At 40.5% G+C, this 26,070-nt stretch overlaps 1 protein-coding gene across 1 annotated transcript in view; it reads left to right on the top strand.

Annotated features, from left to right (window-relative positions):
• Window positions 1-26,070, top strand: part of LOC126101249 (brachyurin-like) — a 119,081-nt gene that overhangs the window by 73,052 nt on the left and 19,959 nt on the right. Inside the window, exons 4-5 of the mRNA XM_049911936.1 lie at window positions 6,907-7,073; window positions 15,688-15,786. Of these exons, the coding sequence (XP_049767893.1) occupies window positions 6,907-7,073; window positions 15,688-15,786 (266 nt within the window). The remainder of the gene's footprint in view (window positions 1-6,906; window positions 7,074-15,687; window positions 15,787-26,070) is intronic.

The raw sequence follows: 26,070 nt of genomic DNA, 5'->3' as shown, positions 1-26,070 counted from the left end.
TATTAAGGAAGTTGCTCACCAAAGATTTCCTATATGAAAACAGAACATGCCCCGTGGAATTCTTAAATAGGCCAAAAGTTCACACGCGGTTATCTTTCCAACAAAACAATTCCTAAACTTCCAAGTTTCACTAAACTGTCTGTAAATGCAACTGCATTCACGGTAACGCAATCTGGTTACGAGAAACCAATTACTTCTTCATTTTAGACATAATGAAGACTGAAACGTTCAATACCTGGCTATCGACTGTCTTGGATGCTGCTTCTGCTACCGCATGTCTATCTAGCAGTGCGCGGGAATTGCTTAACTCTGATTGGCCCATCATTTTGGCTGGCCAATCAGAAGAATTGTTCGAGATCACTCTCGCGCCAAACCTGACCTGCGCCAATCACTGTTCACAGATGCATTTACGTCATTTCAACATGAAAATACTAATATAAGATTTAATAAAACTAAACGAAAAGAAAATTGATCTTGGAATAATTTAGAATATGATTTTACTTTCAACTGTTATTCTAGTTGCCTCTCTACAAAAGAAAGTAAAATTACACATACGTCATCGGCAAAGTGGGCACAAACATCTTTTCCACGCTATGATTACCCTAATGTATTACATAAATTTAATCTTGAAATTTAACGTATGTTTCTCATATACTCTCACATTTACTCTCATTTATTCCCACAACAACAGAAGACACAAATAATAATTTTATTTGATTTTTATGTTACGAAGGTGAAAAGAAGTTAAATTTTTTAAATTAAAATCTCAATTAAATAATTCTGCTCATTGAGAGTTCTGGTTATGTTTTCAAATGATACCAAAAGATAAACTGTTATAGTTCATAACTGAATTTAATTTTTACTTTTTTTCTATCTCCGGAATGACAGTTAAATGGTTGAAATTTTTATACAATCTTCTCCTGAATAACAAAAGGTAGTGTACCGATTTTGAAAATGATTGAATAATATTTAATATAGTTTATGTAGGTTCACAGGTGGCATGAATATGAGCTCCTACTAAGTGACATGCTGGCTCGTTTACACACTGCAGTAGCAACAGGTGCACACCACTCATTGCTAGGACACAGCTTGCTGTCTCCTTCACAGCCAACGGCTCCAATACTGCAGGCTGTACTGAAATGCAGCTTAGGTCTACTGCATTAACTGTTATCACATAATAACTCGCGACGTCATACACTATCATCAACGCTATGAGAGCATCCGACATTAGTTTTATCTGGAACGCCACTTCAATTTGCGAGAGCAACGTCCTGCTTGACTAATTTCAAGGGTAATTAACTCAGAAACAGGACATCTCTGTCACATTTTTTCTTTACAATTATTTCTCAGCACAATCACCCCTGCAGAACCCTTACAAACTTATCAAACTGTTGCTGACGATGCTATACAGTACCTTTTGCCTTATACAATTCTTGCTGGTACTGTGTCTTTCTTGTACCTTCCTTCTTTTCCTTGTATCAATTTAAATTGGAAGGAACACACAGAAAATGTTGTGGGGAAGGCTTACCAAAGACTGCGTTTTATTGGCAGGACACTTAGAAAATGTAACAGACCTACTAAGGAGACTGCCTACACTACGCTTGTCCGTCCACTTTTAGAATACTGTTGTGCGGTGTGGGATCCTTACCAGATAGGGCTGACGGAGTACATCGAAAAAGTTCAAAGAAAGGCAGCACGTTGTGCATTATCGCGAAATATGGGAGAGAGTGTCACAGAAATGATACAGGATTTGGGAAGGACATCATTAAAAGGCGTTTTTCGATGCGACGGAATCTTCTCACGAAATTCCTATCACCAACTTTCTCCTCCGAATGCGAAAATATTTTGTTAACACAGGGAGGAACGATCACCAAGATAAAATAAGGGAAATAGGAGCTCGTACGGAAAGATATAGGTGTTCATTCTTCCCGCTTGCTATACGTGATTGGAATAATAGAGAATTGTGAAGGTGGTTAGATTAACCCTCTGCCAGGCACTTAATGTGATTTGCAGAGTATCCATGTAAATGTAGATGTAGATCTTCCTTCTTTACATGTTCTACACTGACTACCCTGTTACTACAGTGATTACGTAAACTCTCATGTCAGTAGTAACACTACTGACTACTATTTTATGTTTCCTCCCTCTTTCATTAATTTTACAATAATTTTCAATCTATGGTGAAAATATCACCTAAATACTCATGTAAGGAATATTATGTATCTACCTGCGACCGAAATTCATTGGTGGCTACACATTCCCCCCCACGGCAACGTTTGATAATACATTATAGTGTAATACAATGACAATTACGATGATCTATGAGAAAAGTATGACCAAACCAGGCGTACAGACTCTATTCATAGAAGTTATCTCACGAAAACAAATTTAAAAACGAACTTATATACTCATTCACAGCAAGGAAACAGCAGACTCTCAGGGTAAACACTGTCTGGTATTTCCGCCCTTAACGGCCATTCCTGCGGATGCTATGTCCGTCTTACAAGCCAGTTCTGAGGGAACTTTCCAGTTCTGCTACACTGCCATTACTTAGCTGGACCTATCTCCCAGAAAGTTGTCCATGCTCTCTTGTCGTTCTTTGTCTAACAAATGAGTTTCTCTTACGGTTACGCCATCTTGATGACCACCAACAAATACAGATTGAAAGGTATTTACTAAAATTAAACTGGTCCAAAAGTACTCATTTACACAGGCAATGCTGACATACAACTTTCTTCTCACTTTCGCCGCAGTGACACAGAGCAAATCAGACACAATGATGTTTTTAAATGATAACTTAAATCCCTAACAAAAAGAATGTAGTAAAGATTGACTTCACTGAATTACTTCTAATTCTAGCGGAAGAATGTTCATTGATACGGAAACATTGATTAACTACGGCTTTATACTAGCGTATACTTATAAGAAATATAAATTTATCTGACAATGCATTTCCTAAGCACACTTTGAATATATACCTGCAGCAGAACCATAACGTTGACAATAAGTAGGTACAAATATACGTGACAAATAGCATTAAACGAGATGATAATCCAGTCAGAAGACTGAGTGGTTTGATGTGGCACGCCACTAACTCCTCTCCTGTGCCAATCTCTTCATCTCAGAGTAGCACTTGCAACCTATGTTCTCAACTGTGTATTCCAATCTCTCCTGCTCCCTCTAGTGCCATGAAAGTTATTCCGTGATGTCTTAACAGGTGTCCTATCATCCTGTCCCTTCTCCTTGTCAGTGTTTTCATAGACTCTTTTCCTTGCTGATTCTCCAGAAACCGCTCAATACCTACCTTATCCCCCACCCATTTTTTAACATTCTTAGCACAACATCTCAATTCCTTCGATTCTCTCCTGTTCCGGTTTTCCCACAGTTTCACGATGATACAATGCTATTATCCTAAATTAAATTCTCAGGAACTTCTTTCGCAAATTAAGGCCTATGTTTGTTTCTAGTAGACTTCTTTTGGGCAGGAATGCCCTTTTTGTCAATGCTCTTCAGGTCCTTCTTGTTCCGTCTGCTTCCTAGACAGCAGAATTCCTTAACTTCATCTGGTTCTAGTTTCTCGCAATTCTCCCATCTGCTACTTCTCAATACTTTCGTCTTTCTCCGATTTACTCTCACTTTGTTTTCTATACTCATTAGTCTGTTCATTTCATTCAGCAGATCCAGCTATCACTGAAGACAGCAAAGTGATCTGTGAATCTTATCATTGATACCCTTTCACCTCAATTTTAATTCCATTCCGGAACCTTCCTTTTATTTCCATAATTGCTTCTTCGATGTATACATTAAACAGCAGGAGCGAAAGACTACGTCCCTGCCTTACATCCATTTTAATACTAGCACTTCGCTCATGGTCTTTCAGCCTTATTTTTCACTCTTGGCTCTTGTACATACTGTACATTACCACTCTTTCCTTATAGCTAACCCCTATTTATCTCACAGTTTCAAACATATTGCATTATTTAACATTGTCGAACTATCAGGACTATCATGAAAGTTTAGATCACCATTCAAGGGCATGGATCATTTTAGATGGCGAATGTACAGTTCGTTCCTTTCCTTTGGCGCCCCAGTATCTTTCTGTTTTCCTTAGAAAACTCTATATAAGTTTTTCCATTGTCGATCATCCTCAAAATATATCAACAAATAGCTTTTAGAAAATTCTATTTCAATTATTTTCAAGATATTTGTATCAAGTTTACTTCATAAAATCAACCAAATTTTATATACTCAGAATCAAAATACAACACAACCAAAAACAATATATCGCATACGTTTCGTTTGTGTTCCACTATGAATACAAAATAAATTAAGTAATGATTCGAACACACAAAACATTTACAATAAATATATGGCAAATGAAAGAAGTGATGTTGTGAAATGCTGAAGGAGTTCTAACAGATGGTCTCATATCATCACATACACAATTAGTGAACTTCTATAATCCTCAGTTAACCTAATGAAAATCAGCGTCTCCAAAATCCACGTTCCACTGCAACAGTAAACATCTTAGTCTTATAATTTTACAGGAAACTTTCACAGGAAGCTGCTATCTAGGAAGAATCATAAAGAGCATTTGGAAATGCATAAGTGGTAAGAGCAAATTATGTACAGCCATATACAAACAGGATAGTAGAAAAACGAAGATAAGTAATTCTGAACATAGTTTTTTCAGACGGTCGTACACGCCATTGCAGTGAACATGGCGTAACAATATTATCTTTACGCTTGCAGTAGAAGGTTGTCATTGGCAGTGCCAACATTTGTGTGTTTGTAGGATATTTTCATTTCCCTGTGAGTCACAGTAGTTTTGTGTTTCATGACACTGTTTTTCCTCATCGCACCATAGTTCCAGGTACCTACAATTACTATTCCTACATCTTATGGAATTTGGCTGGAATTTAAGATTAGAGCTTCTGTCGAAAGACAAATTACCCTTCAGGCAAATGTACGGGGTCGTATGAATCGTTATTAGCAATTTACTGTTTGTACACTATCTCGAAACCTGTTTTAACACGTCCTTCACTCTCGTTCCAATTTATCCCTTTTCTTTTCTTCTGAATTCTCCGGCCCCTTCAGCACGATTATTAGCAGGAGAATGTAATCAACCAAGTATGTGACATCTACTAATACTGGCAAGGGAAGAGTGGCTAATCCGCAGTAGCCTGGCCCACGTACGGAACCTTGGAGACAACACTTAAAGTGTCTGCCAATGCAGTTAATTTACTTGCAGATAGCTAATACAGTTTTATTCGGATTTTTGAGTTCTCACCTGCTTTTAAGGCACGATTCACACGGTGGGCAACGTCACGTCAACGTCAGTGGCGTCACGCACCGTCAAAAATCCACTTGCATTCACACTGGACGATGCAAAACGATGGCAAAACTTCAACCACGTTTTGGCGCGTTATTGGAAACTCGCAGAAATGTTCACGAGAGAGGATGGTGGACATTATATTTAGTCTTGATGAACTTGTTACGATTGTAATTGCTTTAGATGATGAGAAAAGAGAGCGGAAATTGGCAAGGCAATCAAAACGAACGTGGCTGAAGAAAATGATCTTGAAGAGAATGTGTGAAGGCGAATATCACACATTGTATAGAGAGCTGGAAGAAGAGGAGACGTCATTTTATAAATATTTACGAATGTCGAGACAGCAATTTTTTAATTTGCTGTCTTTGATAAGCAGCAGCATCAAGAAAGCAGACACAGACATGCGCCGTGCAATTTCTCCACGAGAAAAACTAATGGTTTGTTTGAGGTGAGTCTGATGCTTCAGCTTCACCAATTCCTTTGAGGGTTCCTGTTCTGTACCTTTACGTATTTTATAGAACAGAACATTTATTTAATACTGCACACTATCAACAAATTGATCTATAGGCTAAACATTCACAATTTATGGCCCGTTGTTGTGTAGATCTAAATCTGCTACAGTTCGTCCTGCATAAACTTTGGCACTGCAGAGAACCAATTGCACACTGTATATGAATGTGGAACATCGAACTTTTTACTGCAGTTGTACTTAAATAAGCTGTACCCATACGAAATATTGAGTGAGACTCAGTACCAGAAAGTATGTAAATAAATACTATCCATAAGTAAACTACTAGCCAAAATGACTATGTGACGTAGAATAGTCATATTTGCTTCGGAATGATAAGTATTACATATAAACATGTTCGAAATAAACTTTCACGACTCGCGAATAACTGTGAAATTGGAAAGCAGGAAGGCTCTAACCTATGCTAAGCGTTTTCACCTCCTAATCGTGAGTACATACATACATGAATACGTTGCATACAAAATAAATATTATCTGCAGTAGACCTACAATATTCATACAGTCAACGATAACCAATCCAATTTTCTTCCATATTTCTTCTTTAAACAAAGTGTCGCTGTATTTTTTGCAGCTCATGTCATACAACTCCACATTTTGGCGAGCAAGTTCGATTAACTTCTCGTCGTTCATGTTTATATAAAAGCATTTTATAACTAAAAATCCAGTAGATATTTTCGATGTGGAGAACACTGATAGCAGAATCAAACTCGTGACATGCGAGCAGCCGCAGAACAGACAGAAAAGTAACAGCCAATCGTAAGCAGTTCGCCAACCACGTGATCCCACCGTCAACGTCGAACTATTCTTTTGAAGTATACCGGTCGGCAGGTAAACTGACGTTGACGTGACGTTGCCCACCGTGTGAACCTCGCTATTTGAAAGCATTGGACGAATATTGTGACGTCACGTGACCCGCGTTGACGTTGACGTGACGTTGCCCACCGTGTGAATCGAGCCTAATGTCTCTAGTACAAAACCATAAATAAGAATAAGTATTGTCGCTAGTTCCTGCTTCGCAACTGCAAGTCGGAAATTTACTGCGGCAGGTTCAAAAGCTTCGACCTACGCATGGGAGGCATCCATATGGTAGAGTCCGAGTCCAGCGCATGGACTGCGGTCAGCAGTTCGGCCAAGAGGCACCCGCGGTACAACTCGACGGGCGACGTCAATAACGACGTGGCTATCTTCCTGCCCGAGGAAGCTCCTCTGAGCGGTGAGTAGCGCAAAAATAATGTAGCACCCTTGGTTCGTTGAGGAGAGAGACAGTGAGAGAGGGGGGGGGGGGGAGGGGAAGAGGGAGAGAGACGAGTGTAGGCATTGTGACAGACGACGAAGTGATTGAGCGTAAGTCTCGTGATGGAAGTCTGGGAAAGCGCTGTCGACTGCCCGAGGTTCACCGTTCAGATCCAACGATTCGGAGTCCGATGCCCTAATTCTTTATGTGGGAGCTGGATTCAGCACTTTTTGACGCTGGTGATACTGAGGATCGTGACGACCAAATTCGATACAGCATGCTATGGAGCTTGAAAACGGTGTCCAGTTATGTTCTCTTAAGTGCTTTAATTCCATATACCAGACAGGTTATTTTCCTAAATCGTGGAGGGAGGCAATTGTATACCTTTCCTCAAGCCCAAAAGGACCAAATATGTCCCAGTAGGTAGTAGAGCGTCGTCTTAACATTATTTGTAGAAAAGAACTTAATGCGTCTGGTTAACCATCATCTTGTCTGGACGTCAGAGACCAGGCAGCTTCTTAACCACTCTCAGCGTGGATTCACGAGATGACGAGCTACTTTCGACAACCTGACCCTGTTAGAGGCAGCTATCTAATAGGCGTCCCTACGTAAACAGCATTGTATTGGTGTATTCTTTGAAATCGGTAAAGCATATGACACTACTTGGATACGCAGTATTCTAGGGCAGCTCCACCAGTAGCCAATAGCGAATCTTCATTCGGGCCTTCTTACCTAAGCGCTCTTTTTCTTACCGAAATGGTGATGTGCAGTCACATATTTTTGAACAGGAGAATGGTGTCCCACAGGGCAGTGTTTTAAGTGTTACCCACTCTATCACAGCCATCAACAGTATCACGTCTACGGAAAGGACACCCGAATAATTCTCCTTGTTTGTGGACAATTTTGCAGTTTTCTGTTGCTCAACCAGCATCGCAGTAGCGAAGCGTCAGTTGCGAATTCAAGTGAAGAGGTTGGAGGAGAGGGCTTCAAAACAGGTTTTATATATATATATATATATATATATATATATATATATATATATATATATATATAATGTGTGTGTGTGTGTGTGTGTGTGTGTTCATTCTTATCGTTTTCATCGTATTTTTAATTTACCTGACTTGCATATTAAGGACGTCATTCTACTTTTTAAGGACCCTGTGATGTTGATGGGCCCCATTTTTGATTCCAAACCGTCGTGGTTACCACACGAAAAACATCTGAAGCCGAGGGCCCAGAAGACGCTGAATACCTGAGTCTTAGCCACAGGTCTTGGGGACCAGACAGGGCGTGTATGTTTCAGTTTTACAGAACATTCGTGAGATCTCAGCTGGACTACGGGTGCGCGGTATACGCATCAGAGTACCGATGCTATCTATGGATAGCCAATGGCCATTCTTACACGACCAGCCCCATACCCAGTCTCTCTGCTGACGTTGGCACATCGCCACATACCACCCGGCGGCAACTCCTCATGGTGCGCCAACCATATAAGATCCTCGCTGTTCCGAGTTCAGCAGCGCACCATCCTGTTGCAACGCCTTTTCTCCAGTCGTCAACTAGCAACGAGGAAGTTTGGAATTCTCGTAAACCTTGAGCCCCTACGTGGCAAGCACAGGCCCAAATCCGTGGTTGTAACTTACTGCGTCCTGGTTACTACACAGATCCAGAATAATTTTCGATTTAGTGCAGCACAGGAGTGTTTGCACCCTTCCTTGTGTTTTTAATACGACATTTTCCGACATTTTAAACCAACGTCACAATTTTTTTTGTTTCCTTTTGAGTCATCAGTCTTTGGTTTGATGTGTTTGCCACTTATTTCTCTCCTCTGCCAACCTCTTCATATCAGAAAATCACTTACAACCTAGATCCTCAATTATTTGCTGGATGTATTTAGATTTACGTTTTCCTCTACAGTTTTTATCCTCTCAGCTCCTTCTAGTACCACTGAAATTATTCCATGGTGTCTTAACAGATGTCCTGTCACCCTGTCACCTCTTCTTGTCAGTGTTTTCCATATAATCCTTTCCTCGTTTATTATTCAGAGAACCTCCGCATTCATTATTTCATCGGTCTACCTAATTTTCAACATTCTTCTGTAGCATCGCAACTCAAATACTTCGATTCTCTTCTGTTCCGGTTTTACCACTGTACAAGTTTAACCACCATACATGCTTTGCTCCAAACGTAGGTTTTCAGAAATTTCATACCCGCGTTAAGGCCTGTTTTTGATACTAGTAGACTTCTCTTGGCCAGGAATGCCGTTTTCTCCAGTATGCTTTTAATGTCCTCCTTGTTCCGTACGTCGTGGGATGTTTTGCTGCCTTGGTAGCAGAATTAAGTAACTTCATCTGCTTCGTGATCACCAGTACTGGTATCAGTTTTCTCATTGTTCTCATTTCTGATGCTTTTAATTACTTTCATCTTTCTTAGATTTACTCTCAGTCCACATTCTGTACTCATTAGACTGTTTATTCCGTTTACCAGATCCTGTATTTCTTCTTCACATTCACTGAGGATATCAATGTCGTCAGCGAATTTTATCATTGATATCCTTTCACCTTGAATTTTCATCCCACTCTTCAACTTTTCTTTTATTTCCGCCATTTGTTTCCTCGATCCATGATTGAACAGTAGGGGTAATGGGCAACATCCCTGTGTTACACTCATTTTCATCCTAGCATTTCTTTGTTGGTGTTCCACTATTATTGGTCCCTCTTGGCTCCTGTATATGTTGCGTATTAACCGTCGTTCCCTATTACCCCTATCTATTTTTCTCAGAATTTCGTACGTCTTGCACTATTCTACATTGTTGAACGATTTTTCCGAGTCGACAAAGCCTAAGAACGTATCTAGATTTTTCTCTAGTCCTGCTTCCATTATCAACCACAACGTCGGGATTGCCTCTCTGTGGCCTTTACCTTTCCTGAAGCCAAACTAATCGTCTTCTAACACATCCTCAATTTCCTTTTCAATTCTTGTCTATATTATTCTTGTCGACAACTTGAACGTATGAGCTCTTAAGCTGATTGTGTGATAATTGTCACACTTGTCGGCCCTTTGCAGTCTTTCGGAATTGGCATCACAGCTACGTGGCTGTATTCGTGGATGGGTTTAATCAAGGGGATTCCGATGCTTGCTCTGTCGTTTTCCCTGACCGGATCCTCAGGACTTGATTGCCTTCAGACTTCATTGTTATCGATGTCGAATTATAATCGATCTAGAGGGCGATGGAGCAAATGAGATATTATGTGCCTGCTAAATTCCTCGTTTCGTACGACTTCCTGAGTCCTCTTCTGTCTCTACATGTTCGTCCACAGCTCGTGGTCTTGCGGTAGCGTTCTCGCTTTCCGGACACGGGCTCCCGGGTTCGATTCCCGGCGGGGTCAGGGATTTTTCCTGCCTCGAGATGACTGGGTGTTGTGTCGTCTGCATCATCATCATTCATCCCCATTACGGTCGGCGGAAGGCAATGCAAACCACTTCCACTAGGACCTTGTTTAGTACGGCAGTGCGGGTCTCCGGCGTCGCTCCCTACGCTTCTCGGAGTATGGGACCTCCTCATCATCACACACGTTCCGAGCAGATAAATTAGTCCAGGACAGCCAGGATGCTCTTCTCCACTTACAAAGGCTGGGGAAGGAGATGAATTTCTGAAGCACACCAGGACACATGGGTCTAAGAGGAACGAAATGGCGGATGTAGCAACGAAGGAGGCGCGGCGCGACCCTCAGTTCGTCCAGTGTGTGGTGCCCCTGCATGCTATCGTGTCGTTGGTGAGGTACGAAGTAATGTGCCGTTGGGAAGAGGAATAGCTGAAAGTGATACACAACAAACTGCGTTTGGTAAAGGCCACACGTGGCCCTTGGCGTAGCCCCTTTCAGCCACGCAGACGGGATGAAGCCCTTCTCACTCATCTTCGCATAGGTCACAGCCCTCTGACTTATTGCTTCTTGCTCCGTCCAGAAGATCCTCCAATACATGGTCCTCGTGGCGTACAAATGACGTTGCACCACATTTTAGTAACCTGTATTTTGTATTCAAATAACAGGAGAGCAGTCACCCAATTTGCCCTATATTTTAAATGACGATGACACGAACGTGGAACACATTTTTAAGTTTTGTTCAGTGTCCGGCTTGTCCCATAAAATTTTTGGGGGACAGCTTTAACGCGTTTTCAGGGTGACTGACTCACCCGTGTCTTTTGTAAGTGATCAATCGACCACATACTCCTGCAATAAATTTTAGTTTTTCTCCTCTGTTATTTGTGTTTTAATTGACACTTTTAGAACATCTCACCATTTTTAACGTTATCTAACATGGTGCGAGCTAATGTGATTTTCATGGGTGAGACTGGAGGAGAGTGAGCGCGATTTTATCTCAGACTGCTTCCCATTTCTTTTATTGCATTTTCCACATTTTAGCCACATACATTTCTAGTGTTCTCACAAAAGAGCCGTTGACCTCCTCTACACCACAAATACTCTCTCTCTCTCTTTCTCCATCTCTCTCTTGTTGGATATCCTACGATTCTCGGTAACTTATTGTTCTCAAACTTATATTATATTGAGTTTTACACACAGTTTGTGGAACTTGATATAACTATCTTGGAGAAGTACTTGTACTGCCCTAAACTGTCAAGGATTTCCGTAATGTTGGTTAATGAAGTCAAGTAAATTCAGAGGTATGCGATACTGTTTTCGATACACAAGTGGTTCGTTTCTTGTGGGAATTTTATGACGCATTACGAACCAATGACGTAACTGTGGTTTCGAGGCAAATGATGGAACATACCCAGAGGTTGGGGGAAGTGTTTAAGAGATTATGTGCCGCACGTCCTATTTTAAGAATGGAAAAGTGTCGTTTTGCGCTGGAAGAAATCAGTTATTAGGAAAGGTTTAAAGATGAAATCCAGATCAACAGGCAGTGTGGGAAAGCAGGTTACAAAAATTTTCTTGCCAGTACACCTAGCATTTTTTTAAATTTACCTCCATCACCATCTGGGACCTTTAAATTTCCTGCCATCCGCCAACTTTGTCATTTAAATTACACGCCATTACACGTGTAATAACCAAGAAGGAACAATAGGAATGTAAGACCAAGAATGAAATGGCCGCATTAAGCAGTGACTAAGACATTGATGCAGTTATTTACCAATTGATCAATGTATACACAGAAATTTCAATGGCGGAAATAAACGAAAGGTTCGAGAGTGCGATTAAAATTCAGGGCGAAAGGATATCTGTGACAGTAATGATTTGCTAAGATAAAGAACTTGTACATAGTGCCAGAAGGTCATACCCTCGCCATGAGACAAATCAATAATTCATCACACGAAGGTTGGAACTTTAGTAGTGGCAACTACTTAATTACAGCTCATACGAAATAGATACGCTTTTCAAAGTTTTACTGACCTTGAAAGTAGTCACCAGCATTGTGTATAACCCGTTGCCAGCGACGTGGAAGTCGTAGGATACTCTTAGCAGTGCCAGTTGTGTTGACAGTTCGAGCGGCGCGGTCTATTGCCCGACGAATTTGTAGCAGTTCTGAAGCTGATGCCGTGAAGTGTTCCCTTCAGTTTAGAAATCGAGTTGAACTCACTAAGGCATAAGTCAGGGCAGTGCATTAGGTGGTACAGCAGTTACCAGCCCCATCGGTCAAACAAACAAACAGATCAGTAACAGCCTGCAATGTACAAGCTCCAGCATTGTCCTGCGAAATGATGCTCAGGTCCTGCAGAAAGTGTCATCACTTCTGCCTCTAAGCTGGTCGTAGGTTGTGTTCCAAAAATGAACAGCATAAGGAAAGAATTGGTGACACTTTCTGCTGGATCTGTACATCATTTTACAGGACAGTGTGTGGATGAAAGCTGTTACTCATTTGTTTTCAAATGGTTCAAATGGCTCTGAGCACTATGGGACTTAACATCTGAGGTCATCAGTCCCCTAGAACTTAGAACTATTTAAACCTAACTAACCTAAGGACACCACAAACATCCATGCCAGAGGCAGGATTCGAACCTGCGACCGTAGTGGTCGTGCGGTTCCAGACTGAAGCGCCTAGAACCGCTTGGCCACTCCGGCCGGCGATTTGTTTTCCTGATGAGGTTGCTAAGTGCTATGCCACCTACTACACTCCCCTGACTTCAGCCCTCGTGAGTTCAACTCGATTTCTAAACTAAAGGGAACACTTCACGGCATTCGCTTCAGAACTGGTACAAATTCGTCGGGCAATAGACAGCACAGCTCAAACTGTCAACACAACTGGCACTGCTAAGGGTGTCCTACGACTTCCACATCGCTGGCAACGGGTTATACACAATTCTGGTGACTACTCTGAAGGTCAGTAAAACTTTAAAACACGCATCTATTTTGTACGAGTTGTAAATAAATAGTTGCCACTATACTATTAAAGTTCCAATTCTCGTATATAGGCCTACCCCTATGTGACACTGTGTCTGTAACGCTGTCTCACTGACGTAAAATCCTAATCTTCCTTCCTTCATTCTGTCATAAATGTAAAAAATACTAAAATAGGGGAAAAATAAGGGAGATAACAAAACAAGTAATAAATTCTACAAAACATTGAACACTCCAGCTTCGCTAGACACTAGTGAAATTTGATACTAGCGGAAATGAAAGTTTCGTGATAGAAGTCCAGTGAAATGGTACTTCTTCGCTTTTTAACGTGTGTTTCTGGAAGGATTTATACTGATGACATACGTACGACAAGAATGAAATATATAGTGTGTAATAGATAAAGTAGGTGGTTACAGAACATTTACATCTACATCTACATCCATACTTCGCAAGCCACCTGACGGTGTGTGGCGGAGGGTACCCTGAGTACCCCTATCAGTTCTCCCTTCTATTCCAGTCTCGTATTGTTCATGGAAAGAAGGATTGTCGGTATGCTTCTGCGTGGGCTCCAACCTCTCTGATTGTATTCTCATGGTCTCTTCGCGAGATATACGTAGGAGGGAGCAATATACTGCTTGACTCTTCGGTGAAGGTATGTTCTCGAAACTTTAACAAAAGCCCGTACCGAGCTACTGAGCGTCTCTCCTGCAGAGTCTTCCACTGCAGTTTATCTATCATCTCCGTAACGCTTTCGCGATTACTAAATGATCCTGTAACGAAGCGCGCTGCTCTCCGTTGGATCTTCTCTATCTCTTCTATCAACCCTATCTGGTACGGATCCCACACTGCTGAGTAGTATTCAAGCAGTGGACGAACAAGCGTACTGTAACCTACTTCCTTTGTTTTCAGATTGCATTTCCTTAGGATTCTTCCAATGAATCTCAGTCTGGCATCTGCTTTACCGACGATCAACTTTATATGATCATTCCATTTTAAATCACTCCTAATGCGTACTCCCAGATAAATTATGGAATTAACTGCTCCCAGTTACTGACCTGCTATTTTGTAGCTAAATGATAAGGGATCTATCTTTCTATGTATTCGCAGCACATTACACTTGTCTACATTGAGATTGAATTGCCATTCCCTGCACCATGCGTCAATTCGCTGCAGATCCTCCTGCATTTCAGTACAATTTTCCATTGTTACAACGTCTCGATACACCACGGCATCATCTGCAAGAAGCCTCAGTGAACTTTGGATGTCATCCACAAGGTCATTTATGTATATTGTGAATAGCAACGGTCCTATGACACTCCCCTGCGGCACACCTGAAATCACTCTTACTTCGGAAGACTTCTCTCCATTGAGAATGACATGCTGCGTTCTGTTATCTAGGAAGTCTTCAATCCAATCACACAATTGGTCTGATAGTCCATATGCTCTTACTTTGTTCATTAAACAACTGTGGGGAACTGTATCGAACGCCTTGCGGAAGTCAAGAAACACGGCATCTACCTGTGAACCCGTGTCTATGGCAACACGTTGGAGTGACCATGTAATCTGTATGTTTCTGGACCGACTTAAGTGAAAAACTGCAGAACCAGGGATAAGGAAACCTGGAAAGTCACGCTCACGTGTTACTTGGATCCACTCTTTAATTCTGAAGACGATACGATGATGTCAAGGCTGATGATGACTATGAACAGAGCGATGATGACGGCGGCAACGACAACGACAAATAAGACGACAATAGCGGTAACGATTACAACGTTGGCGATTCCAGTGACGATGACTATTGCAATGACGATGACTACAACGATGACAATGACGAGGACGACTACAATGGCCTAGACGCTAACAATATGATGATGATGTTGACGCTAAAAATTAAGATGTTGGTAATGAATAAGTTGCTGATGATCCGGTTAAGCCAACAATGACGAAGAAGAGGTTCAGAAATAGGATTGAAGGCGACGGCACAATTTGTGCCAAGTCGTCGTCCTCTGGAAACTAACAAAAAAAAAGTCTCGTAAGAGCTGGTGTTACCATCATTCCGACAGAAGGCAGTATTATCATCTAACACTATTGCTGAGCAAGGTATATCAGAAAACTTACATAAAGATTACAAATGTAGTGATTCAGTAAAGAGATTTACTTAGATACAGAATTTACATGCAGATTATCCAGATACAGTATATTGTATGTATAACCTGTAATTTTCATCCTCTTAGAGTACATCAAGCTGGTGGCCTTACCTTCTTTTGCTGAGATCAACGAAACCTTCGTGGGACAAAATGCTCTGGTTAGTGGCTGGGGACTGACTGGCGACAGTAAGTGTTCTGTCTACAAACAGTACATAATAAATTTTGTTGCCAACAGTCTGAAAGTCTCTTACTGTTTCCCAGCACAGGATTTTTCATGCACATTGCAACAGCCCTCTATAAATTATTAATTATATTTTTTCTCTTAGTATCGTTATCGAGTGTTGAATATCCGCAGGTTTGTGCAGTTACTCGTTCATTAGACGTTATGACACTAATGTAAACAAAAACTGTCTGATAGACGTACGTTTTCTAAACTAAAACATTACGCTTGAAACATAATGAAACGTGCCTCACCTGTTATTAAAATTCAAATACTTAAAAAAACGTCTGCACACTCACATCTGACTCATACAGGAGTTCAACAACTTCCCTTCTTTATCGAGAGGTTCCACTCAAAGACAGCACAGTCAACAAAATAAATTAATAGATAATATTTCTCAGTTAAGATCTGACTGTAACACAAACTGACAGACTACAATTTTAATATGCATCCCTCGTAGTTTGAGGGCACTATTTATAAAAAATCAATTGAGCTGGATTTGGAAGGAGAACAATATTTGCATAACATTTAAAAATGAAATTAACTGCTTTCGTCGAATTATATCAAATTTTCAAAATAATTTTAAGGTGCATGTTATGCACATTAACCTTGTGTATAAAGGTTGCTTTTTTCGAATAAAAATCTCCCAGTGATATACAATTATGAAATTCTTGACGGTTCGACCTCAATATAATCAAAATAATGAAAGTCGAGCTGTGCCTTCACCACATCACCCGTATGGGTTAGTATGCATAGAGTACTGAAAATGAGAATTAGGCATTTATCGTCTCAATGTCGATACGAGTAAATGCATTATTACGTTTGGTATCAACTAAATCAACTGATATTATAAAAATTAAAATATTCTCAGAAAAATGGCCATCCACTGTGAGATATTTCTCATGAATGTAGAGTTCGCAGCCATGCAATTGGAACTACTCTGATGGAAGGGAAAGTATCACACAGCCTAGACGACGATTTTGCATTATTCAGCACTGTTCAATGGTGTGGTCTGCATAACTAATTCTTTGTATCGTGAGAACACAACAAAGTGCTGAATTAATGTTGTGTGGTACAATAGTTCACAAAATTTCTAAGATTGTTTGTTTCTGATACTTGCAGTTTTCTCTATGTGTTTCATGGGCACAATGTCTTTAGGAGTCTTTCAAGACAAGAGTACGAAGATCCTCACTATGGTTAACTCTGGAAATGATTTCTCGTGAATATTTCTATCTTTTAATACTCTGTTTCAAAGAACACATCATAACACAAAAAAATTTGAATTATAAAAAACTCTTCTATAGAGATGTCCACCTTGACATAACATTGGTTCAGAATGTACCTTTCTCAATAACGACTACTGAAAACGTGATAAAGAGGGAAACATACAAAGCTGTTGTTTGAAATCGGTCTGTGCAAGAAAGGTAATTTTACTTGTAATTTATAATTTTGATAATTTTTGTTATAAATATTAAAACTGATCATAAAAAACTATATATATATATATATATAGTGATAATATTAATCATTATGTATGTTTCTCAAAATCAGAAAATAAATTTGACCAATTTTTACTATTATGGACAGTCCTGTATACGAAACTTTCTTTCCATTACATCTTTTTGTATTCAGATATGAACTAATTATACTTTGCCATCTCTATGAATGTAACTGAAAACAAAAAGTTAGTGTTGTGTGAACAATGTCATCAGCCTGTACGCATTCAACAGCGACTGCTGAAATTAAGTTTTTTCAGGGCAACTCACTCAGTATGTTTCATTGACTAGTTTTGCTCTTTAATTTAACGAAGTATCATTAGAAATAGTGGCATTTACAGTTTAAAGTACAGTAATTGGCTGATTGCATTGCTGGGGCCAGACATTAAGTTGCTGTACAATGGCTGTATATTGTTAATTTATTCTACACATCTGCCTACTATTAATACAGCTTGTCTAATTTCATTGTTCAGTTTAGATTCTACTTGACACACTTCTGTTTCTACTGATCATACACTGATGTCAACATTATTTATCTTTCCTGCAGTGGTGAATTAGCATTGTGTGATATAATAATTCACAAAACCTGTAAACTTGATTATTATTTATCTTTGTCTCTTCTTTGCAAACTTCCCAATGTTTTTCAAGGTCACATTATTTCAAGGAGTATGTTTCCTGTCTGATGATGATAGATCTCAGATTGTGATTGATTTATACATCAGCTTTATTTATTGATTTGTTGAAAAATTCCTTCTCAAGATTGTTTCCATCTTTTAATATTTTATTTTGAAGAAAATGTCATAACACAGAAAAGCTTGAATTACAAAAATCTTCACTATAAAAATGTCTGCCTCAACACCACATCAGTTCACAATGTGCCCTTCTCAAATACAACCACTGAAAACATGTCAGAGAAATCAGTGATAATTTAGCTTTACATAAAGACTGTTTGATATATATATATATATATATATATATATATATATATATATATATATATATATATATATATATATGATAGAGATCAGCGATAATTTATCTGTACAAAAAGATTATTTGATATCTGTATATACAAGCAATTTTATGTGTAATTTATAAATTTGGTAACTGACAATATAAATGTTGTAAGAGATCATAAAAATTCTAGATTAATAATAATGCTAATCATTACAGATAGTTCACAACAACATAAAATATGTTTATTATGTTTTTTAATATTACTAACATCTATTCAAAACAACATTCTGTTACATATTTTTAAGTTTTAATGTGAAAAAAAGATACATTTTGGCTGAGTGAACTTAAAATGTAAATCAAAGAATTAGTTTTGTGTTAAAATATCATTGGGTAATGTGGTGAGTTTTGCACGTGTAGTTTACTAAAAAATAAATGTCGCTGACCTTGAAGAACCAACAAAACCGATATTTATAAGATTTTGCAGAGCAGTTCATCACATAATGGGTTTTAGATTATTAACCTTACATACCATTCAGAACTGATGTCCATAATTAATATCACCATGAAGGTTTTTTTTTTTACTGAGTGGCCTACTATACTTGTTTATTTTCATAACTAAAATACAAATAAATATGCCTCTGTAATATCAATATGTCATAAAAAAGATAATTGTCTTCTCGTCTGAATAACATCGCTCTTTTCTCGAAAAATATCTTCTAGGTTGTAGGAGCACATGATTTTATTCTTTAAATTTCTTCTAGTCAGTTGACGTTTCGCCTCCTGTGCTTGAAACTTCTGCTGTTCCCAGTTATTAGAACACTGAAACCAGTGTTTTGTTCACTTTTAAAAAGATATTATCCCACTTTTGCTCTGAAGAAGTGGGGTTACTGAGTGCAACTCTTCCAGTGTCTATTGGAAACTCTTCCACTGTCTATTGGTGTTTTGTTCACTTTTAAAAGATGTTTTCCCACTTATGTTCTGAAGAAATGGGGTTACAGAGCGAAACTCTTCCAGCGTCTATTGGTGGGCCGTAGGCATTGGATAGATAGCGAAACATGTAACCTAGAAGACGTAACATTGACAGAGAGTCCTCACAAAAGCCTGTAGACTTATAATGCTACTTTCATTAGTTTCGATTTTAGGTCTAGTTGAGATAATGTTCCACTGGTGGTATAAAAATGTAGCTTGCTTTACCTGTCGCCCTTTAGAAGTTTTTCAGGAACAGTGCACAGCTTCAATTCCTTAGGTGCAAAAATTGATAATTCACCATGTTTTACTAGAATAAATATAACTGGTGTTCTTGTCTAGCTAATATAGCCTTTTATTGTACTTTCATTAGTTTCAGTTGTAGGCTTTGAGAAAAGGTGCTCTCCAACAATCAATTGGCCTATCGTTCCAGTTGTGCGGCTGTATTCCAGATTTCTTGTCAGGAAGGTCACAGTTCGTACTAATTGTCGGGAAGTCATGGAGCAAGATAGAAGCAACATCTGGCGTCCCTCAAGGAAGTATTTAAGTCTCCCAGCTGTTCCTGAACTACATAAACGATTCAGACCACAATCTGAGTGACACTGTCAGACGTTTTGCAGATTACGATGTCATTTATCGTCTTACAAGGTCATCAGATGACCACAACAAATTCCAAAATGGTTTAGACAGGATATTTGTATGGCGTGAAGGTGTCAACTGACTCTAAGTAATGAAAAGTGTGAAGTCATCCACGTGAGTACCAAAAGAAATCCGCTAAATTTGGATAATGTTGTGAGTACAGAAACCAAAGTCTACTATTCGTTGCCAGTTCACTGAGAAAATGCAGCACGTCTACTAAAGGGTTTGCCCTTCTTACACTTGTACATGTTCTTCTGGAATACTGCTGTGCGGTGTGGGATCTGCATCAAATAGGATCGATGGAGGACATCGAAATGTTTGGAAGAAGAGCACCTCGGTTTGTACTATCGCGAAATATGGAATAAAAAAATAGTTCAAATGGCTCTGAGCACTATGGGACTTAACTTCTAAGGTCATCAGTCCCCTAGAACTTAGAACTACTTAAACCTAACTAACCTAAGGACATCACACACATCCATGCCCGAGGTAGGATTCGAACCTGCGACCGTAGCGGTCGCGCGGTGACAGACTGTAGCGCCTAGAACCGCTCGGCCACCCCGGCCGGCGAAATATGGAAGAGAGTGCCACATATATGATACGTGGAATTTGTGTGCAATCATTAAAAGAAAGGCGTATTTAGTTGCAGCAGGATTCTCTCATTAAACTTCAATCACCAAGTTTCTTCTCAGAGTGCGAAGATTTTTTGTTGGCGCCCACCTACATAGGGAGGAAGGATTATCATAATAAAACAAGAAAAATCAGAGCCCGCACGGAAAGATTTAAGTGATCGTCTTTCCCGTGCGCTTTCGAGAGTGGAACTGTTGAGAAATTACTTGAAGATCGTTCAATGAAACCGTGGAACGGTAGAGAAATAGCTTGAAGGTGGTTCACTGAACTCTCTGCCAGGCACTTAGTAGTGAATTGCAGAGTAATCATGTAGATGCAGATACAGGCGACGCTGTGTTCTGATTAATATAGGTTTCTAATCCATCACCACTAGTTCTGATTTTAGGCCTAGTTGATACTATTGCTAATAGATGGTTCAGACATGTCCGAAAGAACAAACACCACGCAGTAACTGACTGATTCGCCTTGATGGGCAATGAATACACAGTCTTCACTGCGGATGCACTTTTTAAGTTCTATCTCCAGCGGGAATCTAAAATTAGCTAGCATAGACAGGAACAGAGGATAGGTGGTGCTGCCGTACGGTTCTAGGCGCTACAGTCTGGAACCGAGCGACCGCTACGGTCGCAGGTTCGAATCCTGCCTCGGGCATGGATATGTGGGATGTCCTTAGGTTAGTTAGGTTTAATTAGTTCTAAGTTCTAGGTGACTGATGACCTCAGAAGTTAAGTCGCATAGTGATCAGAGCCATTTGAACCATTTGATAGGTGGCGACAGGTAGGAGTGTGGGTTTCCTGGCGAGCGTACTGAGGTAGTCCACGCTATTGCCATAAACATAGTGTCCAGGTGGCGTAGTGGTTTACGCAACTGCCGAGTAAGCAAAAGATCCCGAGTCTGAGGCCCAGTCGAGCAAACATTTTCACTCATCGTCGCTGATTCCGCAGAAAGTCACAATGCAGCTTATATCCTTACTTCCTTCTCTTTCCTCTTCTTTCTCCCCCTCCACCTTAAATTTATACACGGATGAGCCAACGAAACTAGTACACCTGCCTAATATCGTGTATTGCTCCCGCGAGCACGGAGACGTGCCGCATCATGACGTGGCATCGATTCGACTAATGTCTGGAGTAGTGCTTGGAGGGAACTGACACCATGAATCCTGCAGGGCTGTCCATAAATCCGTAAGAATACGAGAGGGTGGAGATCACTTCTGAACAGCACGTTGCAAGGCATCCCATATACGCTCTATAATGTTCATGTTTGGGGAGTCTTGTGGCCAGCGGAAGTGTTTAAACTCGGAAGAGTGTTGCTGGAGCCACTCTGCGATTCTGGATGCGTGTGGTGTAGCTTTGTCTTGCTGGAATTACCCAAGTCCGTCGGACAGACAGGATGCTTACGTGTGTGTCACCTGTCAGAGTCGTATCCAGACGTATGAGGAGTCCCAAATCACTCCAACTGCACACGTCCCACACCATTACAGAGCCTCACCAGCTCGAACAGTCCCCTGCTGACATGTGGGGTCCACGGATTCATGAGGTTGCTCGATGCCTTTACACGTCCATCCGCTCGATACCGTTTGAAACGAGACTCGTCCGATCAGGCAACATTTTTCCAGCCAGCAACATGCCAATGTCTGTGATGGCGGGCGCGGGCGAGGCGTAAATCTTTGTGTCGTGCAGTCATCTAAGGTACACTGGTGGACCTTCGGCTCCGAAAGCCCATATCGATGACGTTTCGTTGAACGGCTCGCACGCTGACACTCGGTGATGGCCCAGTATTGAAATCTGCAGCAATTTGCTTAAGGGTTGCACTTCTGTCACGTTTAACGATTCTTTCAGTCGTCGTTGGTCCGTTCTTGCAGGATCTTTCTCCGGCCGCAGCGATTTCAGAGATTTGATGTTTTACCGGATTCCTAATATTCACGGTACACTCGTGAAATGGTCGTACGGCAACATTCCCACTTCGTCACTACCACGGAAATGAGGTGTCCCATCGCTCCTTCGTCGACTATAATACCACATTCAAACTCACTTAAATCTTGATAACCTGCCATTGTTGCAGCAGTAACCGATGTAACAACTGCGCTAAACCCTTTTTATATAGACATTGCCGACCGCAGCGCCGTATTCTCCCAGTTTACACATTTATGTATTTGAATATGCAGGCCTACACCAGTTTTATTTGCATAACATCATGATTCTGCCCCCTATCTTCAAAGGTTCTTAAGATTTAAATACAAAGCCCAAGAATGCCCCAAATAACAGCATTTTACAAGTATAATATGATGGAAAAGTAGTTTTCAAAACACACAGGCAATAAACATCTCTCGAATGAGTTTGACTAAGACACAACAAATAACTCAGATTTACCTAAAAGGGAGTTCATTAAAAGGAAAGGAAAACAGTTAAAGCTGGGTCATATGAAAGCAAGACGCATAAGGGCAATGTGGTACGGACGAACGGCCCCGAAATTTCTGAGCAACCAGTGGGAACACGCCCCAAGGCACAGACCTACGATGATAGTCTGACGAGCAGAGAAGTAATTTTTAAGTAAAACAAATAAAAAATTAAGTCATCAGATTACACGCTGGCAGCATAGCCAAAACAGTTGTGATAAGGCGTTACGCCTGGCTGTAAAGTAGTTCGGTGGGTGAGCGAAGTCCAGTTTCACATCAGACCACGAGGCGGAAACCGAGAAACATAGGCGGGGTGGAAACCATAGGTGGAAGGAAGACACGAACAGTTGGCTGATGAACATCACCTGCCTTAAACATAGAATTGGTCTGGAACTGTAACAAACCAAAATACATGCAACAGGATTTGCTCACGTAAGACATACGAGCTTGCGGTCTCCGAATATATAAAGTGACCGATTTGGCGATTCAGTACACAAAGTACCAGGCAAAAATATTTTGGACGTCACGAGTAATGACACGTTGAACATAAAAATTTACAAAACCCTGATAATTTGAAACAAGCAGTCAAATCAGAACTCTATGACAGTTACCAAACTGAAGCTATTACGTTTTCAAGCGACACGCTCCTCAAATCGCCTGGCCAGACGCAGAAACAGGGAACAGTGACAACAACAGGAGGCTGAACCGAGTCCGATATAGACACAGCAAGGCAGACGCACCAGTGACAGTTATCACGCTCATAGTGCGGAGCGAGATCAGTCTCTACGAATACCGCAAGGTCTCGGCACCGCACAAACGAACTAGAAGTAGTTCACAGAGCATCCACAGCCGCTCTGCGTTGGCAAACAGTGAAGAAACTTGCAGCCGCCAGAAGATGTGTGGATGACGACGACCCACCGCACTCCTCCAAAGCTGGTCGGCGAAGGCATAATGTGTCCAGTTCCGTTTCCGGTACACATCCCTCGTGTGCGGAAGATGCTAAGCCAGACGAACTTGGAAGTACGACAGTCGAACAAACAGCCAGTCCATCAACCCGCAGGCCTACGCTGTCTGTGCTGCTTCGCTCACTCGCCTACCCGAAAATCGGCCTCTGTGTCACTATCGGCAAACGTGACACACAACACCACGCCAGGATCAGATGACATAAGGAATGAGAGAGAGTTCTAATTGCTGTTAATGGAATGTATACTCGATATAACGCTGTTAATTACTTATATCAGGAAATGCTATCACTCTTCATTTAATTTGTCCACGTATATCTTTTGGCGAAAGTTTTCGTTGTTACGTGATGTGAAACGAAACAGATACATTCACTTTTCTAACTTAGAGTCACCGCTGTTCCGAAGGAAGTTCTCTGGAGTCCGCGCTCCACTGTTCTTGAAGACCGTTGATCTGCAGCAAGATGGAGATGGCGATCTCGTTGATTAACAAACTAACTAACGAAACTGAAATATACAAGTTTTTGGCTTCTCTGACATATCGGACAGTAGCGAACCACACGAAAAGAGTATAAACTGTTTCCATAAGAATGGCGACTGGTTTGTATTGGGTCATTATTGTAGACATGGATTTCACATTCAGCAACTAACAACTACTTAACTGTGTATTTAAACTGCAAGTCATCAGTTTATTACTTCTCTTTTCAAATAAGTGATCAGCAGCTTGGCTCCCACTCTAAGAAACCACCCTCTGGAAAACAATCACAGATACGTTAAAGATCACGAAAAATATTTCACTTTGCTGCACGAATAAAACGCGGTGTAATTGCTCTCTCTTAAGGTGAGTGCTGTTGGTTCTGTAATTTTCGATCCCTCTTCGATATCTTTTTCCTCCCGGCAATTTCTGCGATGGTCTTGAAATAAATCTCATTTCTTGGGGTTCTTCTCATTTTTTGATATCTTTGACACTTGCAATTTACCCTTTTTAATCAATCTTCGAAAGTAAACCCTTTTCTTCAAGTATTAGCAAATTACAGCAACATTATGCAGCAACCATTTTCCAGAAACATCCAAGTTTGACTCGTTTTTCCTTGCAAATAATAACAGCATTATCTGTCTCAAGATGCCGTCCCCGTTATCCTCCAAACTTCTTCTCTTTCCACTAATACTAAAGCTACTCTTCTTTTCACAAACTGAATTAATTTTTCGCAAAATCACACCGCGCTCCTGCCATGTCGTGTTAACGTATCGCCAAGTCCCACTGTGAACGACGCACTCGTCATCTGTCTCTTCCTAACTCACAATTTTTTGCTACACAAATAAAACGTACAGAATATTACATATGTGTTTACACTAGAAGTAATAACATTACTAATTTACATAACAATTTCTTATTATATTATTCAAACTCTAAATCTCTGGGCGGTATTACATTGTCCTCTAACATTAACCATAACGTGTTGGTACCCCATCGGGCGCCTCCCCAGGCGGCGGATAAGGGAAAGTTTCCTAGATATAGGTGGTACTACGGAAATGAAATACCCAGGGCGGACCAAAAACCAACAAAAAACACAAACCCAATGGTGTCTGTTCAGTATCTGGTGGCCAGTGATCAGCGTCTGTTCCTCTAGTTGAGGCGGCTCTACTAAAAATTTCTCCTACTCAAAAATTGAGTCGTATACCTGTGGTCTCAACAGATATCACCATAAAAACAAAAATTCAACTTCAACACATGATGAAAAAGACGAATACAGTGTAACTACCCCAGGCACCAGTCGACAGACTGGATTCACTTGATCATCGGATTCTGGGGGATCAGGGATACCATGGGAAGAAGAATCGGAGCTTCTGAAAGACTTCTCACACTCTCAAAAAGAAGAAACGTAAGAACTTCATTGGCAACTTCATTGGCACAATCAATGTGAACACCCTCTCTAAAGCAGACAAATTAATGCAACTCACCAGCGCACTACAAAGACAAGTTTCATGGATGAAGGATACTTTAACACAGAGAATTACAGGATCTCCAAGGGAAAACCTGCCATAAAAGTAAGAGACAAACTACCACTTTTCGGAATTGGATTCACCGTACACACGTCCGTGTTCGACTCCCAATGAAACAGTCTACCTGCTTTCAGTAAAATCAGCTAATAAAGGCCACACTCTTATCAATGTGCACGCCCCCACAATAAAATCGACCCTGAAACAGTG

The sequence above is a fragment of the Schistocerca cancellata genome, chromosome 9, assembly GCF_023864275.1.
Source record: "Schistocerca cancellata isolate TAMUIC-IGC-003103 chromosome 9, iqSchCanc2.1, whole genome shotgun sequence".
In the NCBI taxonomy this organism is placed as follows: Eukaryota; Metazoa; Arthropoda; class Insecta; order Orthoptera; family Acrididae; genus Schistocerca; species Schistocerca cancellata.
Note: the sequence above shows the minus strand (reverse complement) of the source record. Positions and strands in the feature narration are given on the sequence as shown.